Below are 17,361 nucleotides of genomic sequence, written 5' to 3'. Positions count from 1 at the left end.
GCTTGCCACCCCCACATTTTCACTCATCTTGGCAAATCTGTTTGTGCTCAAACCCAGGGCTGGCCTTCCTTTTCTGTGAGCCCCTACCACTCCCTCTGACTACAGCAACCCATTTTCCTACCTGATAATCCTGACTTATCCCTCCACCCTCCACATCAACCCCATTAACCACCTGCTCAGTGACCAAAAGACCCCTTTCAAGGCTGTCAGTGCTGCCCAGTGTTGCAACTTGCTCCTGCAGATCTCTAATGTGAGATTCCAGAAGGGCAACCCGCTCACATCTGTCACAGCGGTATCCATCCTGGAGCTGTTGCTCCATTGTTGTATACATGCGGCACACTGTGCACTGCATAAAACCTTCAACTCTAGTAGCACTCATTTTCTCAGTTACAATATTAATATTACTAACAGGAAATTTCAGATGTTACTTACATGTAAAAGACTCCTGTTGTAAACTCTAGTTTTTGACTCCACTTTGTCAAAGTTCCAGCAAGCAAAAGGTGAGCAAACTCAGAGTGAGTTCAACAGAAAGTTATATAGTACCTAGAGAGCCTGTGAACAATGAACCGCTCCCCTTAATTAGCAGACTAAAGAAAGGAAAGAAAAACAATTCTATTTAAAAAGTGTTAGAAAAGATGTTTTAAAAAGCTACTAGCAAAGACCCCAAAGAAGAAAATAAAACAACTGCAAACACAAGCAACACCAACAGTCAATAGCAAAACTGTTTTTTACTCTCCACTCAAATTTCCCACTCTTCTGCTTCCAACTAGTAAAATGTGGCAAACTCAACTGTGTGCTCTATATAGTACCTGTGAACAATTAACCACTCCCCTTAATTAGCAGTTGCAAAGTGAGAATATGTCAGTCAGAATATGTTCAAAATAAATGTGAAAAATACTGTAAATGTGTACAGTTTTTTGCTGTTGGTTACTTTTCATAACATTTGCATGTGAATATTATGCAGTACTATTTTTTTTATACATGCTACAAATGATCCTTTGTTTTTATTCTTCTTATGTAAAATCACACAGTACCCCTTCATGTCTTCAAAATGCTGGGTGTAATTCTTTGCATTTGTTTTTATTCTATATGCATGAATGCTGCGCACGGTGCCATTTCTCTTAGGTGACATTCGCAATATCTGTGTTTATTCTATATTCATGGATGCTGCACAGTAGCACTGCTCTTGTTTGTGTGCTGAGTGTAGTTCTCAGTATACAGTTGTTCTTATGTCTGTGTGGACATCACATGGTAATACTTCTGTTGCATCCCTGGACTGATTTTTTGGCATCTGCTCTTTTTTCCCAAGAGCAGTGAACAACGTAAACTTCCTGCGCGACGTAGGGTTTTTCTCTTACGGTGTCGAGTCCCTTTTTTCTGTACATGTTAAGCCACAACCCTTAAACAATATAGCAATACTCAGGTTTGCTGTTTCATTAATCACTTCCTTTTCACCCTAGAAATTATTCTCTGTCAAGTTGACATCTCTGAAGATGCCATCTTATTGGTTGCTTTGGGTTACTGACTTAAGAATGAGAGTTGAACACAAACATTCTAATGAATGAGGTTGATAGTTTTTCCTTGTGTCTGTGAAGTGCACATCCTCTGTTTAGCCACTTCAATACTGGACACTTTAACCCCCTTTCTGCACAGGCCAATTTTCAGCTTTCAGCGCTGTCACACTTTGACAATTATGTGGTCATATGTACCCATATGAACTTTATCATTTTTTCACACAAATACAGCGTTCTTTTGGTTTCTGTTATACAATTTTGCAAGTAAGTAATTTTTCTTCTTCATTGATGGGAACTTATGAGGCTACACTGATGGGCACTGATAAGCTGCACTGATGGGGCTGGAATGAAAATTCAGGTACTGATGATCACCACCCTGATTACACTGTTCAACAAATTTTTATTTTTTGCCAGTCTTGGAAACAAAAGGATCCATTTCTTAATGAATTTCACATTCTGAGTTCAAATATAACAATGAAATTTGTCAATTGGCTCTAGTTTTTATAAACGGAAAGTTTTCTACTATAGGCGTAATGACTACATAATGCACAATAATTATATAGATAGATGTCTTTCCACAAATATAAAGCAAGTGATATTGACTACATAACAAAGCCTAAATGGCATAATATATTGCATAGGATTACCAAGAAAAATTATAGCCATAAGCTAAGTTGAATCATTTTAATACTTAGGATTCTCACTAGTTTTGTCTTCAGTTTGTGTCGGTTTTGCTTCTCTTGGCTTTTCTCTTGTATTCGAGGAAAGGGCTATCTCTTACAACTGTCCAGCAATAGTCAGCAAGCATTGAAGGGCTCCATTTACCTTGATATCTTCTTTCCATAGCTGCAATGTCTTGATGGAAGCGCTCTCCGTGTTCATCACTCACTGCTCCACAGTTTGGTGGAAAAAAATCCAGATGCGAATGTAGAAAATGAATTTTTAGAGACATGTTGCAACCCAGATTTCTGTAAGTCTGGATGAGTTTTTCTACCACTTTCTTGTAGTCTGGTGTTTTATTGTTTCCAAGAAAATTTGATGTCACTGATACAAATGCTGTCCAGGCAGCCTTTTCCTTTCCACGCAACAGAGAAAGAAACTCATCATCATGAAAAAGTTTACGAATCTGTGGCCCAACAAAGACTCCTTCATTTATTTTTGCAGCACTAAGTGCTGGAAATTTGCTAATCAGGTACTTGAAACCTGCTTTATTCTTGTCCATTGCCTTAACAAAGTTTTTCATTAATCCCAACTTGATGTGTAATGGAGGTAATAAGATCTTATTGCTGTCTACAAGTGCTGGATAGTTAACATTTTTTTCTCCAGGCTGCAATGACTGGCGTAATGGCCAGTCTCTTTTGGCATAGTGCATTTCTCTCGCACGACTGTCCCACTCACAGAGGAAGCAGCAGTACTTAGTATATCCACCTTGAAGTCCAAGTAGGATAGCAATCACCTTCAGGTCACCACAAATCGACCATTGATGTTCATCATAATTGATGCACCTTAAAAGCTTTTTCAAGTTTTCATACGTTTCTTTCATTGAAACTGCGTAAGCAACTGGAACTGACGGCAGCTGATTGCCATTATGGAGCAAAACAGCTTTAAGACTCGCCTTTGAAGCATCAATGAACAGCCTCCACTCATCGGGATCATAGCATACGCCGATGGCTGAGATTAAACCATGAACATTGTTACATACAGCAATATCACCTTCCTGGACGAAGAATGGGATCAGATCTTTCTGACGATGAATGTAGAAAGAAGTACGAACATCACTTGCTAGGAGATTCCACTGTTGTAGTCTTGACGTATTGCCGATGGAATATTTGGATAGTGCACAGATAACTTTTTCTTCTTATTTAGCCCTTTTGTTGGAGGCACCATACAAAAGTAACAATTACTAACATGATCTGTTGGCTCTCTCCAAATCATTGGCACAGCGAAAGGCATAGATGCCTTTTTTCCATTCAACCATTGCTCCAGTGCCGTCCCACAAGAATTGCAGCATATATGTGGTGCCCACTTCTTGTCCTGGTCTCCTATCTTGCAGCCAAAATACAAGTTGTAGGCTTTCTTAATCATTCCTGTTATCCTCCTTTTTTGTGAGATAAAAAAGTTATTTCACCGCAGATATAGCAGAAATTATCTGCTTTATTCACACAAGTTCGAGGCATTACTGAGTAGCCTATATAAGCATAAAACGAAATGTAAAGACGCTGTCGAACTACAATCAGCTACAGATACTGCAGCTTTTATGCAGTGAAGTGATGCAATTAAAGGCTAATATTGCATCATCTCAGTATACATGCAATTTTCTATTGGTCACCAGTATCAATTGCGCAATATGCAGCTGAAGTTGCATCATAATTTTGAATGGCTTACGTCATTATATGGGTGAATATATCATGGAAACTAGAGCCAATCAACATTTTTTAGGGTCATTTTCGTTTTCAGCACCCCAAAATTATGTAAGATTAGCTAATTTTATGCCCAAAACTTTTTACCTGTTGAACAGTGTTATCAGCATAAACAATGTACTCACCGTGCCCTGTCAGACTGGCTGGTTATCGGCTGTCTTTTCTTGGGATGTACTGTTTATCACGTGGTTGTCCCTTCTCTTATGGCTGTTTGTGACAGGTTCTAATATATTCCCATCTACATGCTGGCCTCGTCTCTGTGAGCCTTCTTGTCTGCCTCTGCGAGCCTTCTTGTCTGCCTCTGCCCACTCTACCTTCAGCTCCTGGCCAGGACATGCCTGAAATTGCCCTTGGTTGCACCTGCCATTTGGTGAACGTTTTGGTTCCTGTAGGGCCTGGACTTGAACCTTGGGACCTCTACTGTGTCTGGCAGTAACTCTTCTCACTGAGCTACCTGGGATGCTGGACAACACTCTGCCTGATCTATTGGACGATCCTGCCTTGTTTTCTGCTGAACCTTGAACTCTTTGCTCCTCCCATGAACTTCCTGATTTAAGCCATGTCTCTGCACTTCCTGGTTGCCAGATTATTGTGCCTTCTCCAGCCAGTATCTCACTTTTGTCTCTCCTACTGCCATCCATACCTTCGCTATCGACCTTTCGCTTGTTCCTTGACTACGATTTTGCTTCATCTTAACCTGCTACTGCTTGTTACGGACCCTTGGCTTGATTACTGACTATGCTTCTGCTAGATCCCTACCTGCCATATCAGTTACTGGATTCTGGCTTGCTCACTTCCTGGTGGGGCAATCCTGAGAACTGTGATCTGGTACTAACATGCAGCAAAATCCATCTCCACCATCAGGAGCTCTGGTGAATACCGGTTAGGGCTTAGACCCCGCACCTCAGGTGATCTTGCCTAATTTCCCAGGGCGACCTGCTTGTTTACCTCTCCTGTTTGTTGGTCTGCTGCTATAGATACTGGTCTCTGAACCTGACCTCACACTGTGACACTGTGATACTCTAGAGCGTTTTTAACAGTGTATATGGATCTGGATTTTATCACATCCTGAAGAAGTGAACATTGTTTCACGAAATGCGTCGAACTTATTATTAGCACTTGATTGTTGTAAAAAATCTTGTCTTCATGTGTAACAGACACCAATGTTTACATGTTTTATCTTCCTATTGCATGTGTATATGTATTTTGCACCTTGTTTTTAACCTTTATAAGTAATAAAGATGTGATATTTTTATATAATGTGGTATTCATTCTATGGCATAACTCAACAAACGTCCCATGGACATCTTCTTTCTAATAATGTAAGTACTGCAATAATTCCTTCACAATATTATTTTGATATATAATACACACTGCAATCTGAAAGTTTACAACAGTGTCCAAAGTTGCTCCATAGTCACATAAACTTGTATGAACCAAAAAGTGCCATACATCGAACAAATAAACAATCCAGTGAAAACCCCAGTAAATAAGTCCCAATCCAAAATAGTCTTCCTATGATGGAAATCCTCCCAGTGTAATTCTCACCACCTCAGTGCCAGGAGTGCTTACCAGAAGGTAATGAACCCCAATGGCTGTGTGGATATAAACAGCGTGGGTGCCCACATGGAAGAAAAATATATTTGAAATATATTTTAAAAATATTCTTCCCAAATATATTACCATATATTTGGAATGCTACAAATTTGGCCATAATCTATATATATATACACACACACACACACACACACACTGCATGTTGAAATGCGTTTTTATCACAAAATATATGAAAAATATTTTTAATACTACATTGCAAATATACTGTATGTTTTTAAAATTACAAATCTACATTTTTGGAATTCAATTACAAATATATGTAAAAATATATGTTAAAAAAATCTACAGATTATTTAAAAAAATATTTAAAAAAAAATATTTTTTAAAATATATTCAGATTTTTTTTAAATATAAAAAAGTAATTTTAACATATGTTTTTAAAAATATTTTTCATATATTTTGTTATAAAAATGCATTTCAACATGCAGTGTATGTATATATACATATATATATATATATATTTTTTTTTTTTTTTTGAATACAGGGCTTTACCGGTTTCTATAGAAATCTGCCTGATAATAAATGTATGTAAAGAAAAGAGAACAAGGACCCTCGCAATAGTGTAAACCCAATTAAAACCATTTATTAAAAAGGTTAAACCAGTCATGTAGTATGTGAATAAAGTGCTATTCAGGAAAAACCTCCTGGACCCGGTTGGCAAGTGCAAACGTGTGTGGGGACATCAACACATCTAGCTCCACCCAATGTGTTTATTCAGATGTGTTGTTAATAGGGGCTCCTGATTAAAATTAATAAGAGGATTTTTACTTGCATATGATTGGATGAATAAAGTCAGCACAACTTTACCTCATTCACTAAGCTTAGTGAATTTTCACATATCAAGCTGAATTTTCAGTCAGCTTAGTGAAGCTTTGCTGACTGTAATCATCCAGTCATTTGCAAGGAAAATCCTGTTCACACAGCTTCACCACATTCATTAAGCTAAGTGAAAGTTCCCATTGCAAAATGAATATGTTCTACTCCTTTATTACATTAACCACTATGTCTTAGCTATTTGTGAAATGTGTAGGAGAGGTTCTAAAATATTATGGTGATGCTAGAAGTATTAATATAATGTTCAGGAAAAAAGTAGTATCAGGATCTCATGCAGCAAGACTGAACAAGTCTTTTAAATAGGTTCTCTATTTTGTATTCAATACCCTGTTTTACACAAAATATCATATTTTGGCAGTAAAATGTTATGTCAACCTATTATATTCATGATGTTACTGTTTATTTATTGGATTATAGTAATCTGCAATGGTAGAATTGCAAAGTCACGTGACAACGGATTCATTTATCTGCTGTTGTAAATTTTGTGCTGACTTCTGTAATCAAATGTCAAACTCACAGAATTTACTGTGAAGTGCAAATATTCAATTAAATAGATTTACTGGCTTTCCCTTATGTAAATGTGAAGATGTTTTATATTGATTGGTTTAACCTCTCCAAGTGTTTTCATTCAGCGCAAGCTTGCAAGTCTTGCACATTTTCTGTGTAACCTATGGTGCTACCACTGGCTTTAGAGAAAACCCGAACCTAAAGAAATACACAGGTTCCCATGTCCGACCTCCTTCTAAAAATGCCATTTGCCTGTCTGCCATTCCATTTCTTTGAGTCAAGTGTAAATTCCTAATCTGTGTACTTGTTCCATGTCACGGACTCAGAATATATCAAGACTATGAAAACAGCATGGCAGCCAAGCAAGTAGCATGTTATGAATATGTATATGTTCATATAAAAAAATATATAAAAATGTGGTACAGTAAGTATATAAAATAAATGGTCAGATGCAATATGCTGTTGCATGAAAAGCACACTTATGTTGACAACTGCCATTTATATATGTAATACCATGAAGGTGAAGAGAGTGATACAGAAAATAAGATTTAGAACATGTGGAATAAAATCGAAAGGGTCGGGGGGCAGATATATTTAGCAGTTTTATCACTTACCCATTCAGAAGAAGAATAATAAAGTCCATATTAAATCAAGGGGGAAGGGGGTGTAAAATAAATGGCAGTTTTGTTTGACAGAGAACAAGAGACCAAAAGAATAAAAGAGATCAAAGAAAACAATCAGCAGTAACAGTTCCCATATGTCCCTAGTGACGGGTTTTCGTTAAGAATTAGTGAAACTTGGATAGTTTTAGTAGTAGAATGCTTGGTAGTGCATGTGAAGCTCAGTACACATCATAAATGCACCACTCCAAATCAAAAATTCAGATGTGTCAATGGGATGGAAGGTACTTCTTTGTTGGTTGTCAGTACCATGGACAGGGACTAAAGTCAATGCTACGGACATAAATTGTATGTGAAATTATTACACAGTACATCGGCAACATGACTGCACTAAATTTGTTTGGAAGAAGAAACCCAATGTTACGTGCTCAAGACTAGTTTTACAATGGTTTCAGTTACATTTGTAAGTAATTATTATTACGGGGATTAACGAAGGTGCCATGCACAATATTGATGCACTCAAAAGTTCTGCTGTAAGAACATTGGTGGGTTACTTTAACTTGGAATTCTGGAAATTAAATGTTGTTTGAAAAAGTTTATCTGACTATAAATAATTGCAACTATAATTTTTGTATGGACGGTACTTTTTTTTCAGTTTTAGCTTTCGATCTAGCTTTTGACCTAGTGAAATATGATTTGTTTCTCATATTTTCTACAGATATTGATGAATGTTTAACAGGAAGACACAGCTGTAATAATGACACTGTTTGCTTTAATTTGGATGGTGGGTATGACTGCCGCTGTCCACATGGAAAAAATTGTTCTGGTGACTGTATACATGAAGGCAAAATTAAGCACAATGGACAAATCTGGGTGTTGGATAACGATCGCTGCTCAGTGTGTTCATGCCAGGTTAGTTTTTCGTTTTCAAGAGAACACCAAATTCTACAACATAGTGATGACAGATTGTATTTTTATATCTATAATTAAATAAATAATGCTGTACACTTTTCAACAGGTTGGATTGGTAATGTGTCGTCGCATGGTTTGTGACTGTGAAAATCCAACTGTTGACTTGTTTTGCTGTCCTGAGTGTGACCCACGGCTCAGCAGTCAGTGCCTGCATCAAAATGGAGATATTACCTATAAAAGTGGAGAAACCTGGGTACAAAACTGTCAGCAGTGCAGATGTTTGGTAAGTATCCTTTTATAAATACCAATAATATTGCACTAATCTGGCAACATAAACTGTTTCACTTAACCACTTCCTGTCCGCCCTATAACAGAAATACTGTTACAGGGTGGCACAGGTGCACAAAACCACATATATGTTATTTTGTATTTCCGGGTAGGGACGCGCGTGAGCGCCCTAACCGTGCTGCCATTTGCGCCTGTGGCAGTCAATCACCGGGTCCCGGCCAGTAATTACTCGCCGGTGCCTGATTTACAGAGATCTCCAACAGGGAGGAAGACTGTTTTGTTTATTAACAGTCCTCCTCCCTGTCAGCTCAGGCACACTGTTGTGGATGGCTGTGCACAGCACAGCAATACAGAGCAGTGTGATTACAGTGAAGCACACGGCCCCCTAGTAAAACACACCCTGCACACAGTTAACCCTTTGATCAACCCTTATCTTAACCCCTTTCTGCCCGGTATCATTAGTACAGTGTTCACTGTATTGGTGTCACTGGGGATGTCAGTGACACCAAGTCAGTTCCCCCCAGTGTCAGGATGGTCACCGCAGTCCCGCTATACAGTTGCAAGAAAAAGTATGTGAACCCCTTGGGATTACGTGGAGTTTTGCATGAATTGGGCATAAAATGTGCTCTGAACGTCATCTAAGTCACAACAATAGTCACAACAATTAGAACAATAATACTACACAAATATTAGATGTTGCCATGGTTTAATTGCACATAACATGTAAACATTCACAGTGCAGGGAGGAAAAAGTATGTGAGGCCCTAGCTTAATGACTTCTGCCAGAGCTAATTGGAGCCAGGAGTGAGCCAACCTTGACTCCAATCAGTGTGATGATATTGGATGTGTTGCTGACAGCTGTCCTGTCCTTAAAAAACACACATGTGTTTTGGGTTTACTGGTTTCAAGAAGCACTGTCTGATGTGAACCATGCCTCGCAGAAAAAAGGTCTCAGAAGACCTACGATCAAGAATTGTTGACTTGCATGAAGCTGGAAAGGGTTACAAAAGTATCTCCAAAAGCTTTGATGTTCATGTGTCCACGGTAAGATAGACTGTCTACAAATGGAGAAAGTTTAGCACTGTTGCTATTCTCCCTAGGCATGGTCATCCTGTAAAAATGACTGCAAGAGCACAGCGCAGAATGCTGCATGAGGTAAAGAAGAATCCCAGAGTGTCAGCTAAAGACCTACAGAAATCTCTGGCACATGCTAACATTTTTGTTGACACATCTACAATAAGGAAAACATTAAACAAGAATGGAGTACATGGGAGGACACCACGGAGGAAGCCATTGCTGTCCAAAAAGAATATTGCAGCACGTTTGAAGTTTGCAAAAGAGCACCTGGATGTTCCACAGCACTACTGGCAAAATATACTGTGGACAGATGAAACCAAGATTGAGTTGTTTGGGAAGAACACACAACACTATGTGTGGAGAAAAAAAGGCACAGCACACCAACATCAAAACCTCATCCCCACTGTAAAACATGGTGGAGGGAGCATCATGGTTTGGGGCTGCTTTGCTGCCTCAGGGCCTGGACGGATTGTTGTCATTGATGGGATAATGAATTCCAGAGTTTATCAAGACATTTTGCAGGAAAACGTACGACCACCCGTCCACCAACTGAAGCTCCGCATAGGATGGGTGATGCAACAGGACAATGACCCAAAGCATACAAGTAATTCAACAAAACAATGGCTGCAACAGCACAGAATACGCCTTCTGGAGTGGCCCAGTCAGAGTCCTGACCTCAACCCAATTGAAATGCTGTGGCATGACCTTAAGACAGCGATTCACACCAGACATCCCAACAATATTGCTACACTGAAACAGTTTTGTGAAGAGGAGTGGTCCAAAATTACTCCAGATCATTGTGCAGGTGTGATCTGCAACTACAGGAAACGTTTGGTTGAGGTTATTGCTGCCAAAGGAGGGTCAACCAGTTATTAAGTCCAAAGGTTCACATACTTTTTCCTCCCTGCACTGTGAATGTTTACATGTTATGTGCAATTAAACCATGGCAAAATCTAATGTTTGTGTAGTATTATGTTCAGCAGACTGTGTTCTTCTATTGTTGTGACTTAGATGACGTTCAGAGCACATTTTATGCCCAATTCATGCAAAACTCCACGTAATCCCAAGGGGTTCACATACTTTTTCTTGCAACTGTAAGTTGCTGGTCGCTGCCATTACTAGTAAAAATAAAACATTAAAAAAAAATTCCAGTATATATACCGCCATTGGTAAATGCTATAATTTTCACGTAAACCAATTAATTTACATGTATTTGGATTTTTTGTTAGCAAAGACATGCAGCAGAATACATTTTGGTGTAAATTTATGATTAAATTTGATTTTTTTTATATTTTTACTGGACATGTTTAATAGCAAAAAGTCAAAAATACTGTTTTTTTTCTCAAAATTGTAGGCCTGCTTTTTTTTTTTATAGCGTAAAAAATAAAAAACCGCACAGTCGATCAAATACCACCGAAAGAAAGCTCAATTTGTGGAAAAATAAAGGATGTAATTTTCATTTGGGTGCAGCATTGCATGACTGCGCAATTGCCAGTTAAAGTAATGCAGCACTGTAACACAAAATTTCCTGGTCAGGGGGGGGGGGGGGGAGGTAAATCCTCTGGGGGGCAAATGGTTAATAATAACTAATAATAATGACTTTAATATTGTAAATTTTAAAACCGAACTTCTATTACTTATATAGTTAAACAGAGCAGGATTAGTAACAAGTAAAACAATAAGAGACACATTTATTGGCTGGTTATTATATTAGTCTTTCACCTTCAACAGTTTACATTCGGAAGAAAAAACTTGTAAGCATTGATGGTGTTAAACTATTTTACATTGAATGATTTTCCTGTATCAGCTTTCATACCATAGTAGCTGTCATCTGCAATTCACCCTTACATTGCCCATGGATATAATCCAGAGAGATGGGGAAAAACACCTACAGTAATGTGTTTACACAGTCTTTTTAGCAGTATTTACAGCACTTTTACATTCTCGCAAAAATGTTAGACGATGAGCTACTTTAATTCTTGGTTTTGGAGCTGATCTTTTCTCCCTCTAACACACCCTAAACTTTATACAATAAAATATAAAATATTCCCTGGCAATAAGGTAAATGGGTGCTGCAGCGACCTTCGACTAGGAAGCAGGATCAGCACAGATTAGGAGATATTTCATCAGCACACCAAGGATCACTGAGATAGTATCCAAAAGTTTTATTGAAATGATCACATCACAGCATAAAATAGCACAGTTTGGGGGTCATGCAGGACCCCCGTGTGAGACATGCCTGATGAAGGGGTGCTGCGCAGTCCCAAAATGTAGTGATTTTATGCTGTGATGTGATTGCTTCAATAAAATGATGGGATATTATCTCAGAGATCCTTGGTGTGCTGGTAAAATAAATCTTAATCTAAATTTTAAGTAGGTACAGGTTTTTTGTTTTTTTTTAGATCTACTAGAGGAATCTACTAGACTAACCTCAACAAGGTAATAAATAAGTGATCACATTGGCAAAGTGTCTTGAATGGATGGTGTGTTTTTTTTTCTTCTAATGCCATTTTGTTCAGATGGGGGGGGGGGGGTTAAAACCACTGTGTTTTTTTATTTATTTTTTTTTGTCTCATTAGGAAGCCCTCCAGTTTGAACAAAAAGAAACTTAATGTGTGTACCAGACTTAAGTGTCCCCATTAAAATAATTCACCTGTTCTTGTTCTGGTGGCAAATAACAATTTTGGATTTACCCTCATTCTCATTCCTAATGACATTGGAGGTCAGCATAATTGGAGTAAATCTTCCTAACAAGGACACAGGCAGCAATAGCCCTTTACTACTCTATACAAATCTAAATATGTTTAACTATAGTTATACTTTAATCATGGCCAAAAATAAATGGTGATGAAGTGTAGCAGCTGGGAACTGGGGATAAGACTTAGTAAACTGAAAACTCAAATTTAAAACACAAAATGGTATATAATTATAACATGATGTTAAAAAAATTACTGACAATTCTCCTTTAAAGAGAAGAGCAATCTCAAATGGTGTTTAAATGAACCAATCAAAATAGATTTACTATTTACAGTCGTATGTAATCTTTTTTTTTTTTTAATAATTTAATTTTTTTTTTATAATTCAGCAAGGAGAAGTTGATTGCTGGCCTCTGCCTTGCCCAGAAGTTGACTGCGAATTTAGTGTGGTGCCTGAAAGTGAATGCTGTCCACGATGCATTAATGACCCATGTCAAGCTGACATAATACGCAATGACATCACAAAGACATGTGTAGATGAAACCAATGTGGTTCGTTTTACGGGATCTTCTTGGATTAAGCATGGCACAGAATGCACACTTTGTCAGTGCAAGGTAAAATCTCTTATTACTTCCATATATAAAATTTGTTTGCAGAAACTTCTTATCAGAAAACCAAAATTATAAATGGTTCCTGTATACCAAAAGGGTCAGTGAACACAAACTTTTGAAACAATTTTTCATATATCTTAGTGATCGCTACATCTCTGTACATCAGAGGGAGTTCAACTCTTGCTGTAGGATTTTAATCAATTTTATTGCAATGAATAACAGACAATGTTAAAATAGAGAAACTTGGACTTTTAATGTGCCATCAAAAAAAATCAGAATTAGTTAGATACTTTATCGAACATGAATCATTTATTAAAATACAACATGGTAAAAAAAATTAAGTGTTGTTGACCACCAACACATCTTATATACTGTGCTATACCACTCAATACAGTTTGTTATCTGAGTATGTCACATCTCTAATAAATAGCAGTGTTTACTCGTACTTCAACACTTTTTGTATTGAGCTTCCTCAGGAAGAAATACTACATAACATAGATGAAAAACATCAAAGATCAACATTTCAATACATAGATGTACAGTATACATTACATATTCATGTATATTATCCTCACTGTCTATGTTGCACTCACGTGTTGCATCTCACTTAGTGGATCCCATGGGACGCTACCGGTCACAAACCATTGGTGGCCACCACCAGAACCTAGTAGGGGCCATTGGTGGTCCTCAGGGAAAGGAAACAGGGCAACACACCAGCTCTATAAATGTAAAACAAATATGTATCTATAAATACATTCAACTCAGCTACAGAAAGCATAGTGCTTCTCGTTCAAGTTAAATAATCTGTTGCCACTTACTTAAAATTGTTTTCAAATATATACGTGAAGGGGGCCGTGAGGTTGGGACTAAGAAACTGGTGTCTATTCACCTAACACAGGTCTCAAGAGAGGAAATATGTAAAAAAAAAAAATAATCAGTTAAGGATTCTATAAATAAAGGAACTCAACATATGAAGTAAAAAAGTGGGAAAAGGAAAATGGCTAATACAACCATACAAGCAATACAGATAATGCATTAAAGGGTGGATTACATGAACTATTACCACATGTATTACATATATTGGGATGGTAGTGACTATTATGAATAGTTATTACGAATGGGACCATCTTGTCCCATTAAAGCTATCATAAAATACTTTATGTATAGAAAGAGGTTAACATAATACCAATGTGAGTAGTTCACACCCTCCAGATACATGATAGGAGCTGACTAGAACAATCAGCTAGAAGTTTTAAAGAGTGGTATGAAGTAATGGTCCTAGGAAAATATTTCAAAGAAAGAAAGAGAAGAGAAGAAACAAATTCCAAAGTTACAAAAAATTGTTCATCCAGACAAAAAGAGAGCTAAAACCCAAAATGTAAAAGGTTGTTTTATCTTACTGATGTAATGGTGCCTGGCTCCACATCCACCAGACTGCAACAAGATGGTGAAGAAAACCACAAGGGTGGGAACACACCCTAGGTTAAATTGGAAGAAAATCACAGACTCCAAGGTGGGCTGGAAATGAGCTGGGAATTCTAGACTTTTATGATGCACTTTATTTGCAGTAAAAGGTCCATGATAATTTTCATTGTTTTTTTCAATAGACAATTTCCCAAAGAGATGTCTCTGTGGGTTTTAAATAAAGTAGAAACCTGCCCCTTTCTAGACCATCATTGCTACTTTTTTCTAATATCAGGCTATGCAAATTATTAAGGGTGTCATGGACAATGATGCCACTTTAAAATCAAATGTATTTTAAGTTGTAATGGAAGGTGTTTTGAACAAGAGAGATAATATGAAAACCCTGTAGCAAGATGCCATGCATAGTGTAGGTGTTACTCCTTTTAAAACAGGATTACATTGCCATAGAAGGTTGCAGGAAAGGTGTTTATATTGTTTTTATCTAACAGGTTTGCTACACAAGAGAGAGCTCTGGCTTCTCCAGGGCTGGCTGCACACAAATTGTCATTTTGAATATGTCTTTTAACGGATGTTCTAGAACTCAGAGCTGTCAGCCAGTTATGTCATGTTGTAGCTTTAGGAAATGTGCATCTCAACTCTTTTGGAACATCACAACATTTTACATTAAACAAACAGATTTCCAAGAAACCATATAGAAAGTCACCCTTGGAATAAATGTGTGCTGAATGTGTGTCTTAAAATGTCTATGCCATAAGAGTGTTAGTCATAAATATTCATAGCACTGTACGTGACTCCAGGCACAGTTTTCTTGTTCATTCAAGCTTGCAGTCTAATTTTATATATTAATTTTGTTTTGGTGACTTGGAGACTTAGTGAGATAAAATAACTATTTTGCTGACATTGGGCCTCCGTATATCAATATTATTCCATCAATGTATTTAAAGGACCAGTACATTTAAAGTATATTTCAACTTTACCAAAACCCCCCTATCACACCTACTTTGGACATTTCCTCTTGTACATCTATTATGTATCCAGCTTTTTTCCTTTCCAGGGCCATAACCTCCCATGATCCTCTTTTTCATATACCTGCCACAGCAGTGGGTGGTCCTCAATACTGTAGAAAGCAGCACTGATGTTGGAATCAGTGCTTTTCTTTCCAATATTCTGCTGTGACCCCCCCCCCCTTTCCCCAGGGGGTGTATCCATTCTGTTGTCTTTAAAACCTATAAGAGGTGTGTGGGGACAATGCCATAGGGGAAGTATTACAGGGAAGGTTAATTTTTTTTTTTTAAATAACTGTTGAGCAATTAATTAAAAATGTACAAGCCTGAGTTCTGCATTAACATTGGCCTATTATAAATGAATAGAGAAACAACTTTTTTTTTTGTTAAAATTGTTTTTAAACACAAACATTATGCATCTTGCCACTCTCCATGAGCAGAGCACTGAATCTGATACTGTGTATATGCAACACCAACATAGTGTGCCCCAGTTCCGCATCCTTGCCTTGGGCACTGAGCAAGACACCTGGTACTGGTTGCAATGTTTATTGGGTAAAATTAGCATTTTACCAACCAAGTTTACATTTTGCCTGACTTTGCTGTTCAGAAATGTTTACAAATTTGTGTAGTAGTCAAAGTAAAACTAAAGATTAGAAATTACATTTAAATGCAGCTAGTGTTTTTCCTTGTTTTCAACCTGAAAACAAATTTGTACGCTTGAAGTTCTTCTGGAGGATGTCAAAAAAGCATGGCTGACATGAAAGCTGGTGTGTCAACTATGCCAGGAAGCCTCCTGCTATGCCTTTGCTCCTAATAAGCCCTTTATCAGCAGGTGTGTACTGTAGAAGTTTGGGCCCATCTCAGAACACAAAGCTAGTGCTGATTGTTATGGGCCTTTTCTACATCCATACTTTCCCAGAAAAGTGTGGCAGAAGTATATTGCTATAGTAATGTAAAAATGTAGGTACATTGCATGGAAATTAGTGACTTTTTAGCCTATTCAAACAGGGAAACATTAAGTCTTCATAACCTTTTCTAATTCAATGGGTTGGTGGGGGGGCAACCGCATACCAGCTCTTACATAAGCCAGAAAGTTGCACAAAGCTAGAGGGTAACAGCATACAAGCCCCTGCTGAAGGGAGGAAAATTAAACATGGGTAGGGAGTAAAAACATACAAGTGCCTGGCTAAAGGCAAGAAAATTGCACATAGGTAGAGGGTAGTAGCATAGCAGCCCTTGATGAAAGCAGAAAAATGTTACATTGGTAGCATGTAACAGCATACAAGTGCACGCTGAGAGCAGGAAAATTGTAGATTGGTAGAGGGTAACCACATACAAGCCCCTACACATTGGGGCACTTGCAATACATACTTGTGAAAAGTAGCACTAGGTCTATGAAATAAAATAACTTTCTTTTATTTGCTCCCAATAAGCCCTTTATCAACAGGTGTGTACTGTAGTAGTTTGGGCCCATCTCAGAACACAAAGCTAGTGCTGATTGTTACGGGCCTTTTCTACATCCATACTTTCCCAGAAAAGTGTGGCAGAAGTATATTGCTATAGTAATGTAAAAATGTAGGTACATTGCATGGAAATTGGTGACCTTTTAGCCTATTCAAACAGGGAAACATTAAGTCTTCATAACCTTTTCCAATTCACTGGGTTGGTGGGGTGGGCAACCGCATACCAGCTCTTACATAAGCCAGGAAGTTGCACATAACCACTGACCTAACAGGACACAGAGACAAATTGTAGTTTTTGGTGTGTTTTGGTGTGCACACACACACCACATCTTTTTTTCTGTTTAAATATGTAAATAGATGAATGCCAATTGCT

At 37.8% G+C, this 17,361-nt stretch overlaps 1 protein-coding gene across 2 annotated transcripts in view; it reads left to right on the top strand.

Moving 5' to 3' along the window:
- The window catches only part of NELL2 (neural EGFL like 2), a 347,194-nt gene that overhangs the window by 317,064 nt on the left and 12,769 nt on the right, over nucleotides 1–17,361 (top strand). For both annotated transcript variants that reach the window (XM_089674010.1, XM_089674009.1), the window contains 3 exons: nucleotides 8,231–8,424; nucleotides 8,531–8,707; nucleotides 12,875–13,099. In XM_089674010.1, the coding sequence (XP_089530136.1) occupies nucleotides 8,231–8,424; nucleotides 8,531–8,707; nucleotides 12,875–13,099 (596 nt within the window). The remainder of the gene's footprint in view (nucleotides 1–8,230; nucleotides 8,425–8,530; nucleotides 8,708–12,874; nucleotides 13,100–17,361) is intronic.

This window comes from Staurois parvus, unplaced genomic scaffold (assembly GCF_062004578.1).
Source record: "Staurois parvus isolate SC_StPar_1 unplaced genomic scaffold, SC_StPar_1.0 ptg000147l, whole genome shotgun sequence".
NCBI lineage: Eukaryota > Metazoa > Chordata > Amphibia > Anura > Ranidae > Staurois > Staurois parvus.
The sequence above is the reverse complement of the archived record's forward strand: the minus strand, read 5'-3'. Positions and strand labels throughout refer to the sequence as shown.